This window comes from Apis cerana, linkage group LG16 (genome assembly GCF_029169275.1).
Source record: "Apis cerana isolate GH-2021 linkage group LG16, AcerK_1.0, whole genome shotgun sequence".
Taxonomy (NCBI): domain Eukaryota; kingdom Metazoa; phylum Arthropoda; class Insecta; order Hymenoptera; family Apidae; genus Apis; species Apis cerana.
In genome coordinates this window covers 4,982,267-4,999,929 of record NC_083867.1, presented here as the reverse complement: position 1 = coordinate 4,999,929, position 17,663 = coordinate 4,982,267, and the positions used below count along the sequence as shown (strand labels likewise).

The 17,663-nt window shown below is 21.9% G+C and overlaps 2 protein-coding genes across 9 annotated transcripts; one reads left to right on the top strand and one right to left on the bottom strand.

Moving 5' to 3' along the window:
- Positions 1-442: 442 nt before the first annotated feature.
- On the bottom strand, positions 443-12,545 carry LOC108000253 (vesicular glutamate transporter 3). Of its 5 annotated transcripts, XM_062086672.1 has the most exons (10): positions 12,351-12,491; positions 7,516-7,643; positions 6,993-7,139; positions 5,749-5,927; positions 4,753-4,980; positions 4,603-4,687; positions 4,334-4,439; positions 3,954-4,215; positions 3,252-3,626; positions 443-2,321 (listed from the first exon to the last, which is right to left on the bottom strand). In XM_062086672.1, exons 3-10 carry the CDS (start codon positions 7,000-7,002, stop codon positions 2,097-2,099), a joined length of 1,470 nt encoding a protein of 489 aa, XP_061942656.1. In that variant the 5' UTR covers positions 7,003-7,139; positions 7,516-7,643; positions 12,351-12,491; the 3' UTR covers positions 443-2,096. The 5 variants fall into 5 exon arrangements, with proteins under 5 accessions (XP_061942656.1, XP_061942655.1, XP_061942659.1 ...); XM_062086671.1 differs by lacking the exon at positions 7,516-7,643 and having other exon boundaries at positions 12,351-12,545; XM_062086675.1 differs by lacking the exons at positions 6,993-7,139; positions 7,516-7,643 and having other exon boundaries at positions 5,749-5,923; positions 12,351-12,486.
- On the top strand, positions 12,119-16,595 carry LOC108000373 (GA-binding protein subunit beta-1). Of its 4 annotated transcripts, none has more exons than XM_017060657.3 (8): positions 12,119-12,650; positions 12,741-12,955; positions 13,033-13,191; positions 13,274-13,471; positions 13,576-13,909; positions 13,994-14,269; positions 14,344-14,621; positions 14,707-16,595. In XM_017060657.3, the coding sequence occupies exons 2-8, from the start codon at positions 12,893-12,895 to the stop codon at positions 14,962-14,964; spliced, it is 1,566 nt and encodes a 521-aa protein (XP_016916146.1). In that variant the 5' UTR covers positions 12,119-12,650; positions 12,741-12,892; the 3' UTR covers positions 14,965-16,595. The 4 variants fall into 4 exon arrangements, with proteins under 4 accessions (XP_016916146.1, XP_016916145.1, XP_061942654.1 ...); XM_017060656.3 differs by having other exon boundaries at positions 12,317-12,458; positions 12,853-12,955; XM_062086670.1 differs by having other exon boundaries at positions 12,509-12,650; positions 12,853-12,955; positions 14,389-14,621.
- The last annotated feature ends 1,068 nt before the right edge of the window (positions 16,596-17,663 follow it).

Here is a 17,663-nt window from a genome sequence, read left to right as displayed (position 1 = left end):
AAATGTTAAATATTACTTGGATTGCAAGTAATGAAACTTTATATAATTTCAAAATAAAACAGATTCTTTCTCTATGTTTCCAATTATTGAAAAATATTCTGGTTTCTCCCATAATGAGTAACGCAGTTTCGTTTAGAATTGTAATGTCTACAGGGGAAAAGAAAGCAAAGTGTTGTGTCTAATTATAAGTTACTTCATCGCGGAAAAGAAACTGTGATAATATCTGGACTTTTCTGTGTGAAGTAAAAGAAGTGGAGAAAGATAGCCATAATATAAAATAAATCAGTTCTGTAGAATTTGATTCTGTTACGAGATGGATCGTTAAGGAACTAATAAACGTAAAAGAACTAATAATAAAACTTAAAGAGAGAGAGAAATATCGCTGAAATCTTATTAGAAAAAATTGAATGTATAAGTAGTAAAAAGTCTGGATGCAAAGAACCAAATGTCATTGTAATATTTTTATTTATTAAGAGATATTTTGCGTTTATTTAAATTATCTTTTTTCTCTAAAACACGACAAATTTACAAGAATAAATATATATATATATATATATAATATGTTTATCAAATATGAAATATATATTTGACTTTTAATTTTATTAATGATATTCTTTATAATGAGATAATGAATATTTTCTTTTTCTATTTGATATAATTTAGAAGAAAATTTTTATTCGATATTTTATTATATTTATATATAATAATAGAAAAATATATTAAAGATGATAAATCATTTTTTGAAAAAATTTATATAAATATTTGATAAATATATTATATAATTTTGTATTTTTTTGCAATACAATACTGCAAAATTTATATATGTAATGTTTGAAATTAGAGGATTACTTTTATTTAGATAAATGAAAAATTCTTGTTGTATAAGTTTCATGTAAGAACTCTGTGGTATTTCATTGCCGTAAAATCGTTTAAATAAATAGAGGTCCATTGTTCCTATGTTTATTACCATATCTCATGTCCAATTAATATTGGTTTATAATTATCGCAATTCAATTAGAATTGATTTTAATATTTTTAATTTGACAAATGAAAACAATTCGTTTGTAACGACTAATTGTTTTATTATACTATATATAGATTTTTTTATTCTCAATTCTTAATAATATAGAATCGAATTAGAATAGAATGATAATATGGACGAATAATAATTTATATTTGTGATCAATGATATATTTTATATTAATAATTATTGCTTTTGCATTTATTACAATAAATCCATGATCAAATAATTTAAATAATTTATCATGGAATTATAATATTTAAAACACTTAGAATTAAATTAATTTCATTTAATTTGAATATGATAATGAGAATTTTAGAAGAATTTAATTCTAGGTTCATTTTAATTATTTATATTTATTAAAATAGAATTTCTTCTATTTTTTTTACTTGTATCTGTATTTAATTAGATATATAGATCAGATAATAAATGTAATAATTTTATGAATTTTGTCGTTTAATAAAATAGAAAATTATTTTATATTGTATATTCAACAATTATTTTATATTATTGATCGTTATTTATCTTTTTCTTTTGTTCTTACATATTTTAATCTAATTTTTATATTAAAGATTTCGATTTATGTGCAATGTATAACTTTTATGTCAATAATAAAATATCAATTTTTCGAAATAACATATTTCTATATTACTTGATGTAATTCCATTAAAGTACATAAATAATTATTGTTTCATATTTAATGACGACATAAATTTATCTAAATAAAATATAAAATACTATATATTTTCTTATTTATTTGATGATGAATTATAATTTCATTATAATTCTAAATAATTCTAAATTGAAAAAAAACAATATAATTTATTACTCAATAGAGGATATTTTTATTTTATTTTTAACTTTTAAAAATTTAAAAATTTAAAAATTGAAAAATATGAAATTTTTATATTATATTAAAAATTTTTAAACAATATATTTTCTTTTCATCTTCAGATTTTTCTTCTGATAAAAATTCTTTCAATCAACTGTAAAATTGAGGTAAACGTTATTAATCAAATATATTTTATTTTATTTTATTCGTTTTTTTTTTGTTTATATATATTTCTATTTCTTATTATTTATCTATAATTTTTTCATCTTTCACGATATTTTCATCTTCATATTTTATAATCGGCATTGCTATCAATTTCTGCATTTCGTGATCGTTCTTTTTGGTTGACTTACCATATTTATTCCAAGGTTGCTCCTCTGCCGTTCCAAATATTAAAAATACAATGGTCCCAAGCACGGAAGCACCACCACTTATAAGAAAAACTTTTTGCCATTGCAATGCGGTTTGCTGGAAAAATATATGTATAAATTAATATAAATTATCTTTGGAATCAATTTTATTTCTAGCAAGAGTTTTATTTCTAGTTTCTTATACATATACATATATATATGCATATAAATATAATAATATAACATATACATATGTTAATATTAAGAGAATTTAAAAATGATATCATTTTATCATTTAGCATTGACTTTTAATTCTTATCAATTTCATCTGTAATGATATCAATCTATATTTTAATTATTTTTAATAAAGTAAAAATCAAATGACAAACATTTTATATATTGCAAATATATAAAAAGGAAATGATATTTGCAAGTAATTTTAAAAAAGATTTGAAACTCTCATGGATTAATATTATTATTAAGATTTTCGAATAACAAAATAATTTTGATTAAATGTTTTAAAATTAAAATGATAAATTAATGTTTTTCTAAAAAAATAAAAGAAAGAAGGATTATATTCGTGAAACGTAAGAGAGTAATTGGATAACAATTTGATTATTCAGAAATATGATTTTGTTAAAGAAAAAAAATATTTAATGACCGATTATAAAAGTTATTTATAAGTTAATTTATTTTATATTTTATTTCAAACAGAAATCAGAAATAAAAAATTTATAATAAGAAAAAAAGGAGAAGAGAAGAAAATAAAAAAGATGACATTATGTAAACATATTGAAATAATATTTAAAGACTTTATTAATTCATAAAGATAATTCATAAAAGAAAAAAAAAAGTAAAGAATGAATTTTTAAACAAAAATATATTTTACTTTTATTTTTAAAGATTTTAACTTTAAAAAATAGTTTTTGTTCCTTCAACCTAAATGATTGATATTTCATTTAAGAGCTACATGAAATATTATAATAAAATAATTAATGAATTTTTTAATGTCTTATAGTAAGTTAATGATTATAATAATCATACTTACTTTATCGACTGTCAAAAAACCGGTTACAATTGGTGGAACAAATGCAAGGCTCAATACTATCATCCCAGAAAAACCAAGATTAATACTAGCAAAATTTGGACTTAAGTCCACGAGGGTTGCTAAAGTACCAGCGGAAAGTGCACCGTTTACAGTTACTCCGGATGTCATGAAAATCGCTGCAAGTATTGGATAATATCCGCAAAAACTTAATAGGCAGACAAAAATACCTTGCATTCCAAGAGATACAAATACAGCCAATTTTCTAGTATTAGTTACGCTCATTTTCTTATTAGTTATGAGCCAATCACTGAAGACTGAATAATAATATGAGAAAAGCATTCTCAACAAATGTGGGGCTCCAGAAATAATACCAGTCTGCAATTGAATTTATATTAATTACTCTTTTCTCATAACAATATCTAAATTGCGGATATCTATAGAAATTAAAAATTTTATGAACGTAATCAAATACAAATAAAATAAAGATCTGTTTCGCTGTTTAAATCATAATATATACGTTGTATTTTATGAGCACTATTCCATAGATTTTTATACAATTAAAATTTTCTATAAATATATAAATTTTTACAATTTAATTTTTACATCACGAATGTTTCACGAAATATTACATTAATTCATTCAAATGACTTTTCAGGAAAATGATGTGATTTTAATTTGGAAATTAACAAAATATTTGTGTACCATGGTAATATTCCATCCATGAATGACGCTGAAGTAAGTTGGAACGTGCGTTAACAAAGTGAAGAGAGCCCATCCTCCACCCGTTTGTGAAATTATTACAACCCAAACTGGAATCGATGTTAATATAGACTTCCAAGGTACTTTTTTTACCTCTTCATCAACCGAATCGGCAATGCTGTCTAAAATATATTTTTTCTCTTCGTCGGATATTCGAGGATGTTGCTGAGGTGTGTCAAACGCGAAGAAGTACCAGAAGCAATACCTTTCAAATTATTTTTCAAATTTGTTTTTCGTAATGAACATTATTTAACAATATAGATTGTGGATAATATATTTTGCACATTTATCATACATAAATATTTCAATTAAAATAAAATTACCAAATGACACCGATTAACGATGTTATGTGAAAAGTAGCACCCCAATTGAGTCCTTTAATAATTATTGCGCAAAGTGGATAAGTGATAGCAGCACCTACAGAACCACCTAAAACACGACATATTTAGAAATGCTATTATTACTTTGTCGTAATCATTTTTCAAATTTTTTTCTCAAAATTTTTCAAATTTTAATCAATATTATTAATTATCGATGAATAGTACGTATTTATTAAATAAATATAATAATAAAATTATTCCAGGTACTTTACCCAAATAAGAACTAACAAATCTACTTCTCTCATTTGGAGGAATCCATTTGGCAGTCATATTGTGCATAGAAGGCCACACAACACCCTAAATAAATCTTCCATGATTCCATCCTTTCAAAATATATGCATTTATTATTTGCGTTTACTCACTGCGAAAAAACCTTGAAGAATTCGTAAAATCACAAGAACGTAAAGCTGATATGTTGCAATCGGGATGATGAAGCCAATAATCGCTGGTAACAAATTTCCCATTCCAAAAACAATTTTCGTACCGTATTTTCTTGCTAAAAATCCACCAGGAATTTGCGTTGTCCAATGTAACCAGAAGTAAGATCCCAAAGCTAAATTCTGTTCGTTTTCGTTCCATGCAAATCTATCCTGAAAGCAAAATTAAGTTTTACTGTATAATATAATAATATATGATATAATGTAATATAATAATTCATACCTATTACATTTATAATTATTTATAATTATTTATATATAATTATTTATATTAATAAATAAAATTAAAAAAGGAGTTCCACATTAAGAATATATTTTCACAATGAAAAGAATGTTAAGTAAAAAAACCTATAGTTTGATATTATGTATTACAATATGAGAATGTAAAAAAAAATATAATATAAATAATTATATTCCAATAATTTCAATATTTCAATAATAAATATTTTAACATATATTGAATATTGAAGAATATTGAATATTGAAAATATAAAATATACACTTCATTAAAATATTTGAATGCTTTTTCATTTCTTAATTTATTATTATTGAATTGTTAATGATAATTTCTTAAATTTAAGTTTAATATAATTATACAAAAAAAGCAAAATTTTAAATTATAAAGGATTCAGAATTTAGTGCTTTATTATTTAATGCCCATTTTATTAAAAAAATTTTCATGCAAAATTGTTACATTCAAAATATAAAAATTAAAATTTTGAAAAGTGATTTCATTTCTTCAAAAAGATTTTTCATCAACAAAAAAATTTCTTCCTGTAATCATTCCTCCACTATGCTTTATAATTTTTGTTTAACTACGCGTATAAATTTTTATTTAAATCAAAATATTTAGATTAGATGAATTTTTCTATAAAATAATATTTTTATTAATTATATGTTAATATAGAAAAATATATTTACTTTATATTCCAAAATTGAAATATTCGAAGTTGCGGTCACATCATTATTTCCGGGTGCTTCAGGAGGTATTACCATTGACACAATTGTCAGATGCAAGTTTAATCTCAACATATAATTGATGGCGAAACCACAAAAAACGAGGTACCAAAGCACGTCCCGACATGTTAACAGTTCTCTTCCTTGAAGATATTTAATTTTAAATAATAATTTTTTTAAATCAACAAATTTTGTTATTATCAATTATTATTTAGAAATTATTCTTATGCACAACATAATGATAAATATGGAATATGATAAATAGAAAATAACATAAGATGTTTGAAATAAAAAGATCATAGAGTAGAGACAATTTAGAAATTTAAAGTTTGTATTTTAATCAAAAAATAAATATTAAACTATAACATTATAAAATTTTGTACATAAATGTAATATCATTTATTGAACGATAATAAAATTTCTTATATTTTATTTTATTTTAAATAAATTATTTTTTGTATAATTTATTTATTGTATATTTGTATATTGTATATTTTAATTTATGTTTAAATAGAGAATTTAGCATCAGTTAAAAATAATATTAGTTCTAATAGTTAAAGATAATATTATTTCTTATCTAATTATATATGATATGAAAAAAAAATGCAATGTATTCAACAATAATAATTAAACTATAATCTAAAAATGAATATATGAAAATAAGATAATAATGAATTAACTTAATAATATTATTTTTAATTTTTTTTTTTTTTTTGCTACAATCAATGTCGAGGATCGAAAAATGTATGGTATCAAATGATATCAATATTTAAATCCATCTCATATTTTTAATTTAACGTTTCACGATTAATTTATGAAAAAAAAATGAAAACTCTTATTTTTCAAGAAAGTCATTGATTCTTCAATAATTATTCTGATAAAATATCCTCCAATCTTTTCGATAAGAAATCTATTAGTAATTTATCTCTATGAAATCATCTCATAAATCATTCCATAATGTAATTTTAAAAAATAAAAAACCATTAAATTTATAATTATTTAGTTTAATTTGTTTATATTTTGATAAAATTAAAATATTATTACTGCAAATCAATCAAACTATTATCCGAATATTTATGAACGATAGTATACATTGTATAGCGTGCAATTAGCAATTTCAATTCATAATAATTCGTCAAACTTCGCACTGTTCAATTATTTAACATTATTTAATTTATGATTCGCAACTCTTAACAAAATTTACTCACTTTCAGCCATCTCGATCCTTCTTGTAATTAACGATAACCACTCTTACGTGAATGAATACAATTCACGTTTTCTATTCGCGTTTAAAATTCAAATTCGTAATCCTTGAGAAATCTTTGAGATCGTTAATTTACCATTCGTCTTCTTTACTATATGTCAATACAAAATGAAACATGTATGTATATTACACGTATGTATATTAGTGGTAAAAATATTGAAACGATATTTCGAGGCGAATCAATATACACCGTTCTCCGTGAGAATATTTCTAATAATTCTAATTTCATTGATTTTCGTGTAAAAGTCTCGCGTTAGAAATTACAGAAACATCACAGTCCATTGACAGATTTTGTCCAATGTTTTGCGCATTCATGAGTGTGTGTTATTCAACCAGAATTGCAGAGCGATATTGCGAAACTGCTCTTCAATTACGATTTGCTCGCATCTCGAGAAATTTCCCTATGAATCTCTTCTAATTGAATTCTTTTCTATTCCTCGTTATAATGATAATTATACCGCATTTACCTTCCTTTTCTTCAAATCCAAGATTCTCTCTTTCTTTGACTGATTCGTGAAAAACTCCGTATCTATTATTCGTCGATCGTTCGATCTATTATTATTATCATATATATGTGTTATTCGATGATACATCCCTTCGAATAAATTAATTAGATTAAATTTCTCTCTCGTAAAAATTTCAATTTTTTTAATTAATTTTAATTAATTCTTACAAATATATCTTCTAAATTCAAATTATAAATTATTAGAATTATAATTATTAATCGATAATGTTATATTCTCGATTAAAATAATAAATAAAATTTAATTGAAACTATAAAAAATTATTATTCCAATAACATTCATTCAGATCTTTCTGTAATTAATCGATAAGTAATTGATAATTAATAAAATCTAATTTCATGCTTCGTCAAATACACAGTTATATATTTGTGCAAATCAATGAAATAAATTTTTTAAAAAATAAATTTTTCGATACAATTTTTGTATTTTTTATTTTTCTTTTTTATATATTTTTTTCTTTTTTTTTCCGAGCGAAACCATCAGTTTTGTTACATTTAGATCACCATTTGTAAGTCATAATGTATTGATTTTTTTAAAAAATTTGTACAAACAATTTCTATAAGCAAAAATAAAAAAAAATTAATATAAATATTCAAACTTTGTTTTTAACAGAAAAAAAATAATAAAGAAATTGATAAAACTTATTTAATATTTCGAAATATATTATATTATATTCGAAATATATTACTAAACAACTATTAGTAAAATAATAGTAAACATGATAGCAAAGATTTATAATACATATTGAATAATGATTTTTGCATTTATGTATTATTCGTATCAGAAATATTATAAATGAATAATAATAAAAATCTAAAAAAGATTTTCATTTAATTTAATTTAATTTTAAAAAAATATTCTTATTCAGAAAAATATTATCGAATTATTTTTACAAGAATTAATAATTAAAATTATAATATATAATTGAGTGAATAAATTAATGATAAGAATTGAATAATTATTAAAAAATTAAGAAACAGTAATAAAAAAATTATTTTTCATATTAACGCTAAAAACATTTCTTAATTAATTTCTTATTTAAATGAACATCAATTATAAGTGCATAAAATACATTTATAGTATACGTTAGAGTGTTTAGTTAGTACATTCAAAATTTAATACAATTAAAAAGAAATTTAAAAAGAAAATATCAATTTTTGAAAGATGATATTGAATTACGAATTAAATTTTGAATTAATCATTTTTTTTACATTTAATTTATTTTAAATTTTTAATTTAGTTTAGATTCAAGATAAAATCATCAATTACATTAAATCTGTAAAATCTTTTTAATATATTCGAGACATGATGTTAATCCTCAATTCTCTGTTTATTCTATCTTATTCTATTTCGAAAAATATATCTTCGAAAAAATATATTTTTTTTCATTTTATTTAATATTATAGTACTTATATAATATATATAGTACTTATATAATACTTGCTATACTTATTTGTTTTATACCTTTTCAATTCAATCCTTAAATTATCATATCTATATCAAAACTATCATGTCAAGAAATTAAAGAAATAAAAAAATTTTTTAAAATATACTACGAAATATATAAACTTATACATATTTATTATTATTATTATTTATATTTATATTATTATTATTTATTAAACATATAGAAAAGAATATAAAAAAGCTAGTTTATATATAAAAAATCAAATATATAAAACTCTTGAAACATATAAAAAATTAATTAAACAAAAAAACTAATATAATATATATATAGACATATAAGTATTTACATAAATATCAAAATTTATTTTACTTTATTTTTATATGTTTTCCTTTGATCCAATAAACTTTCAGAATTAATTTAATCGATAAATTAAACAACGATCAAAAAATTTTGATTAACGCCATATCATGTTTGAATCATTAAAATTCCGATTTGTTATTAATATAACAGAATATTTAAGGAGATAGGAGATTTTGAAGTTATAGATAAGGATAGCAACATTATGCGAAAAAGACAGAAAGTCGGTCATTTTGAGCAAATTACATAAAAAATTTATTAATTACACATTTTTTACTGAAAATTTTAGAATTTTTAAACTATTACTTTGAAATTAAAACTTCAAAATATTTATTGATGTATCATATAGGAATTAACATTAATATATCAATAAGTTTTTCGTTAATATGCGATTTATTTCTGAATATAATTATATGTATTTGAAACATTTTCATCATTACATTTATAAATTTTATTTAAAATTTTGTTGTTTAAGTGAATAAATTAAAGTGTTTATTATTTATATATTTATTAAATAATGAAATTCGAGAGAGATAAAGGAGAAAAAGATGATAAAAAAATAACGAAAGAATAACAAAAGAGAAAAAAAAAACACAAAAAGAAGGGAAAATATGGATATGAAAAAACAGAAAAAAAAACATGACAAAGAAAAAGAAAAGAAAAGATATATGACACAAAAAAATAGGAAGAGAATGATAAAGAAAAAAAAATAGGATAAAGAATAACAAAAGAGAAAGAAAAAAAGAATAATATAAGAGATGAAGATGAGAATGACAAAAAAATCATAATAAATGAGAAGAAAAAATGACAAAAGAGGAAAGATAATAAGAATGAAAGTAGAAAGAAGGGATATAAGCTGATAAAGCAAGATGATAAAGAAGATAGAAAAATTGGAGAAAGAGAAAATAATAAAAGAAAGAAGGAAAAGTTATAAAGAAAGAAACGAAAAGGAATTGATAAAAAAGAGGCAAAGGAATTGATAAAGAAAGAAATGAGAAGAATAGAAGAATAAAAGAAGTATATAAAATATTTTTTGATAATAAGTCAAATAAAGGCATTGATAAAGTCGAATAAAGGCATAACAAAAATTTTTGTGAAGAAAAATATTACCTGAAATTATCTCAGGAATTAACTAATATTTCTATATTTTTGAACATTCTGTATACAGAAAATAATTTATAAAAATATGCATATATAAAATATAAAGTGTCCTTGCGGTATACAGAATTTATTAAAACTAATTTATATATAAAATATATTTTCAATAAATTATATAGAATATATTTTTATAAAAATTAAAAATTTGATCGAATAATAAATACATATAAAATATATTATTTGTATTTTTAATTATTTTTAATTATTAGAATAAACAAAAATGGCAATATAAATTTTTAAGATATTATATATAAAACTGTTATTTGAATATATAAATTTTATATTGCAAATATACATAAGAGAAAATAATAATAAGAGGCTAGGAATAAAATACGAATTTATCATAATGCCATCTATTGAGTATCAAAGATATCTCATCACAAGTTAGATAAGATAGAGTAAAAATTGAGTATTACTGCTATTTTTGCCTTTTTTTCATTATTTCCTTTATTTATACTTACTTTTGGTAATACAAGATAATAATCAAATAAACTTTCATTATTTTTTTTTAAAAAAACTCTATTTGAATTTTTGATGTAAAAAATGTAAATACATTCTTGACTTTAGAATATATGTCATGGATATATAAAATCATCATTCCATTAATTATTTATACTAATTGTTTATATTCAATATAATTGTTTAAATATATTTAAATATAATATAACTATAAATATAATCATATATAAAATATAGTATATATATTTAGAAAATATTCTATAATAAAATATTTTTTTTATAGAATATTTTATTCATAATTTTATATTGAAATTTTTTCATCCCAACCTTATAATATTTTCAAAATATAAAAATTTCATCTTAACCTTATATCTTTAAAACATGAAACATGTTGGATCTTTTCTGTATTTTGTCTCTTATTTAAAAAATTCTATAAAAAAATTTTCTATAAAATAAAGTATCGATTCTATAATTTATTTATGGATTCATTATTACATGATATTTCTTTACTATCTTTGTGATACTAAATCCGTAAAAAAAATCAAAAGAATATGAAATAAAAATATAAAAAGAAAAATAAATTGTCACAAAAAACATAAAAATTATAAATTATAAAAGACAAAAAAGTACAATTTTGGATAAAAAATAAAAAATTATCATTTTTAAAATAAATCAATTTATATATATATATATATTCTTATATTTTAATTATATGTGAAAAATTAAAAACGATATAAAACAAATAAAATGATTGATTGCATATTTTATAAACTATGTAACTTACTTATTTTTGCGATATATACAATTTAAATTTTATATTTGTATTTAATTATTTAGTTATATAAAACTAAAAATAGAAAAAATTCATATGTAGAATTCATACTATGATTCACATGTAAAATATACATATAAATATATTATATAAATATTTGTTCATTACAATAAATCATTTTATTTTCTTTAATTTAATATTTTGATTTAATATAATTTATTTACATATATATTAATAAATGTTAAAAATTTTAACAAATATGAAATTATTATTTTTTTATGTATATTAATTTAAATTAATTAAATATATTCCAAACACACGAGAAAAATTTTGTAATGTAACCTAATCTTACTAGAATTTAATATACCTAACCTTTAATATAATATGATTTCCACATGTTCCACAATGTGGCGCTGTAATATACTTTGTTATTTAACATATTTAACTACTATCCAGTATTATTTCAAATAAAGCAATTAAAATGCAATAAAAATAATAAAAATTTAGCATAAAAAAAACTTTTAATTACAGAAATACATCTATCGACATCAAAAATTATTCACAGTAATGATAAAATTATATTAGGAATGGCGCCAAGGTGTCGCCATTTTCATAAAACTTTACCAAGCAGTAAATCGAGAAGGCTGAGGGGAGGAACAATTCCTCAAAGTGAGTGTGTGCATCCGAAAATTGTTGGAAAAATTGCTAAAAAGCAAGAATAATGTATTGGTCGTAAGTATATCTTCCTTCAATGTTATTTTCAATTAACTTGAATCGCTTTTGGGCACAAAACACGGGGCCTATGGCATGGGACTTCCGTTTAATGAACAGGAACAGGAAGTTCCTCACAATCTGAAATGGCAAAATAAAAACATCCTGTACTGAAGAAAATTTTGAAAAATATACAGCTACATTTCTGAACAAGTAGGCAAAAACGAATAAATCGTGTTAATTCTATTGAATTAAATTTTAAATTTTAATTTTGCGACCTACTTTCGATCCCGGTACTTCAAGGTCGAACAACACTGACGAATTACTGAGTGAAAAGTGGAATGGTCACAGCTAGCCCTTTTTATTTTTAAACAAGTCCCAATGATATCAATTATTATGGATCATTTGATTTTAGTGTGCATCAAAAAGAAGGGGATTGAGTTGAATATACAAAAATGCAAGCTGAAAGTATTTGCACTAATGATATTGAGGGTCTGGATTCAGACACCCTTATTCCTGTATGTACAATTTTTTTATGATTATATTTTATATTTCATTCTTCAGGTACATTGATTTATCTATAGATATTTCATAGGTTGAAATTCTTTCCTGTGATGTATCTCATCGAGCACGTTCTCAAGATGCCTTATCAATAGTGGAATTAGGAAAGCAATTACTTTTTAGTGCAAAATTTGGAGACACTGATACCGTTCGTGATCTAATGTGTAGAGGAGCACCATTTACTACAGATTGGGTATATGTTTTTATTATAATCAATTTTGTATTTATTTATAATATCATATTATCATATCAATAATGATATTATTATTTAATAGTTGGGTACAAGTGCATTACATTTTGCTGCACAAAATAATCATACAGAAACTGCAGAAGTTTTACTTAGAGCAGGAATTTCAAGAGATGCAAGAACAAAAGTGGATAGAACACCTTTACATATGGCTGCATATGAAGGTCACCATCAGATGACACAATTACTTCTTAATTATGGTGCTGATGTTGATAGTAGAGATATGGTAATTAAAATAAAATTAATATAAATAAATTTTATCTATAATATAGATAATTATATAATTTTATCTTCTTATAATATAAATAATATAAAAAAAATTAATTACAGTTAAAAATGACACCTTTACATTGGGCAGTAGAAAGGGAACATGTAGAAGTAATGCATGTTTTATTAGAACATGGAGCAGATGCAAATGCAACTAGTAAATTTGACAAGACACCTATTAGTCTTGCATTAGAACATGATAGATTAGATTTAGTAGACATATTGCAACAAGAAAGAGAAATTGTAGGTATTAGAGCACATCAACAAAATCAAGCAAATTCAGCAGAACTTGAAGTAGCAACCCATAATTTAATACAATTAGAAGCTGAAAGAGAAGAACAACAAAAATTTGAACTTCCACAACAAGAATCACAACCAAGAAGAAAAGTTACACAAGGTGCATTATTTTATATTTGAATCATTAATTTTTTAATTTTTATATTAAAAACTGATTAATCATTATTTTTTATTAAATATTTAGTGCAAATGGGGAAAAAACCACGAATGATCTTTCAACAAATTCATGTTGGAACAAATGTTGATGTTGAACGGGAAAAAGAAATAGAAGGTGTAGATGAAATAACTGATGTGAATAATATTAATAATACTAAAAAGCGTAAAGATATTACAGCTATTGGAGGAGTAAACAAACAATTTAGATTACTAGAAGCACATGGAATCACAATGATACCTGTAGATAATGAATCGTCTATTGTTGAAAATGCTATGGAAAGTGGAAGAACAGTCGTTTTAACTGGTACAAAATATTTTAATAAAATATACATTTTGCTGTTTATATTTATCGATATCGGTTATTTATTTATTTTACAGAGGCAGGTAAACTTGCCCTAAACTTAACAAGAAATTCTTCAATAGGAATGAAACGACTTCATGTTGCTGGGAAAAAAGGGACTCCTAGAAAAGTGATAGCAATTAGAGCAGATCAAATTTTAAGTCAAAATACACCTACTCTTACATCCAGAGGACCTAATATATTGAAAAGATCTTCTGTAGATAATAAAGCTGGAAAATTGTTCATTTCTTCTATTTCTACTACGACGCCTGTATCAACACTTACACAATCTAAAAACATAATATCTTCATCAGAGGTATAAAATTAAACATGAATTAAAAATATTAAAATTAATGTATGTGTCTTATTTTTAATATATTAATATTTAATGATTTTAACAGAATAAAATTATTAATTCTCCTGCAAAAATGACAGAACCAATAATTTTACAATTAGACGATGATATAGAAGAAATTACTGAAGATGATACAACACATAATAATGAACCAGTTATGGATATTGCTCTATTAAATAGACAATTAGCAGAAGCACGAAGACAAGCAGCTGAATATCGTAAGCGACTTCAAAAAAAAGAAGAAGAGGCTGAAATATATAAACAACAACTTAAAAATATCACAGCGCAAAGAGTATCTAAGTGATTTTATATGAATATACATTTTGTGAATTAAGCTTCATTTTTCAAACAGCCCTGCTTTTTGACAAAAAAGAATCTTCTTCAACTTTTCAGCTTTGTAAAAGAGCTCAATATTTAAAAAATTGTACTTTATTTTATATTTTCTTTCATCATTATCTCATCTCAAAGCATTATAATGATATTTATGCGAGCTTTTCATTATTAACTGCTTACTTATGTATAGATATTTTACGAATCTACAAAATTCATTAACTGCATATTATTAATACTCTTGATTTATATCAGAAAAATTGAGTTATTTGTTTAACAGGGCATAATCCTATATTTAATGTATGTATGCTTTCTAAAAGCTGCATACAGTGTGTATCTGTGAGTACATATGTGCGACTGAGTATGATTTATGCAATAAACAAATATTTTTTAAAAATAAATGTAGATATATATAAAATATTAATTTGCTTTCCACATAAAAAATTGATAGTTATTATTATTTTCAAAATAATGTTTTATGTTAATTAAATTAAATTAAAAATTTATCATATTAATGAAATAGAGATATTTATTATTTCAATTATTTTTATTACATAAAATACAAATAAATATTTTTTTTTATTTTTGAAATGAAATAATTTTTCTTTTTAAGCAATATCAAAAAAAGAAAATAATATAAAAATTAAATAACAAATAATATAGAAAAATGCGTGTTTTTACATTATATATGATCTATTTTGTATATAGTGAATTTTTATATATATTGTAAAATTGCATAATAATTACAAAATGATTATATCATAATGTCGTTAAAACTATGAAAAATAATTAGACAATTTCTATAAAAATTAAAAATTTATATAGAATAAAATTTGAAATAATGGATATTTCTCAATATTTATATTTTCTAAAGAATTAATAACATTTAATAAACAGCAATGTTCATCATATATGTTGCTTAAATATATAAATCAGAGAAATATAGAAGTTTGAAGGTGTAATTTGATTAAATATATTAAATTTTTGTAGCTTAAATGAAAATGATTATTTTTTTTTTAACAATTCGTAAGAAATATAAAATGTGGAAAGCAGATAATTTAAAAAAATTAATTTTTAATTATATAAAATAAAGTTTATGCATTATTTTGATAACTATTGTTGTCACTTTGTATATTTTCATATAAATAAGATTTCATTCCAAGTATTTTCTTAATAATTTCTAACAAAGTAAAACATTGACTTCAATTTAAATGTGATTCAAAATTATAATAACATTTTTTTATCCAACAATCAGCATGGTGCTATATTCAAATAAAATTCAAAATAATTAAAATTTCTAGTTTAAGATATAACAAATAGAATATTATAAATAAGCGACAAAAAAAATATTATGTACAGCAGACAGAAAGAAAGTAGTTCACTCAGGTACAAATAATAGAGTGTATAATATATGAAAAAGAATTAATAAGTGTCAAATATTATTAAACCCAACAAATTAATAATAATATTAAGATTTTTTTTAGTAATATATGTTGTAAATATAAACGTTTATACATAAAACATAAAACGTTTTACACAATAATAATAATAGAAATTGTTAACTCAAAAATTTTCATTTGAAAATAAACATTTTATATTTCATGAGTTATTTGTATTGTTTTACCATTTAATGTTAAATATAATGTAAAAATGATTTTATAAAATGTAGCAATTTTTTTAACAATATTAGAAACATTGAAATTATGCTATATATAATTTTTTAAATATATTAAATTTTTATTATATATTAAATATTAAATTTTAAATGAAAATGATTATTTTTTATGAACAATTCGTTAAAAATATTTTAAAAATACATTTAAAACAAATTAAATTATTTAAAATATGAATATGTATATATAATAAATTTAAAAAATTATTAATATAAATTTTATTATAATTTCTTAAAAAAAATATGCAATCGATAATCTTGTGAAAATGTCTCCCGCGCTATCGATTTGAAAACACTTGTGGCAGCACTGTCTATCGCTAAGTTTCATATTTTAAAAACTTTGCTTATCGATCTGTTCGATGGATTTCCGTTTCATCTCATGTGAAAGAAACGAAACTATTATTCGAAATATTATTTTATTATAAAACGTAAACAGAACTTAGGAAATTCTAACATTTATTTTTAAGATAATGTGATATCAACAAAGAATCTTGTCTCTCTACATTACATATAGATATACATTGTTCGTGTTTCTAGCTCTTGCGATCGATCGCAGCAGTCGCACAATCTCAGCCTGCTGTGAAACATCGGCGTGTTTACTGTGTTTAATGTGTAGTACTATAGAAGGCCATGTAAAGACTACACAACAGTGCGAGGATTTAAATGAAATAGAATATACTTTCGTGTTTATTAAATCGCGTTCATTTTAATAATTTATTATATCAATAAATATCTGCAGAAAAAGCAAAATTAAAAAACAATATTCGTTTTCTTTGTTTAATTCTGATCGATTGAATCGTTACTCCCGCTACTCGAAATTATAGGAAACTACGCAGAACTACGTCATTGAGCGACAGCGTTGTTCGAAAAAACCTTGAAGTGTGCGTTTGACATTCTATTGTAAACTTTTCGCGCTCTTTCAATGTAATTGAATTTCGAAGATACATCAAACAAATTTGATGTATAAATTGATGATTTATATTAATGAAAATGTAATTCAA

Excerpts from the sequence above, each read along its gene's own strand:
- LOC108000373 (XM_017060657.3), top strand. The coding sequence starts at position 12,893 with ATGCAAGCTGAAAGTATTTGCACTAATGATATTGAGGGTCTGGATTCA. Across the intron at positions 13,472-13,575 it reads ATGTTGATAGTAGAGATATG|TTAAAAATGACACCTTTACA; the intron begins GTAATTAAAATA and ends AATTAATTACAG. Across the intron at positions 14,270-14,343 it reads AAGAACAGTCGTTTTAACTG|AGGCAGGTAAACTTGCCCTA; the intron begins GTACAAAATATT and ends TTTATTTTACAG.
- LOC108000253 (XM_062086671.1), bottom strand. Across the intron at positions 4,440-4,602 it reads ATTTGTTAGTTCTTATTTGG|GTGGTTCTGTAGGTGCTGCT; the intron begins GTAAAGTACCTG and ends GTCGTGTTTTAG. Across the intron at positions 2,322-3,251 it reads GTTTTTTGACAGTCGATAAA|CAAACCGCATTGCAATGGCA; the intron begins GTAAGTATGATT and ends ATATTTTTCCAG.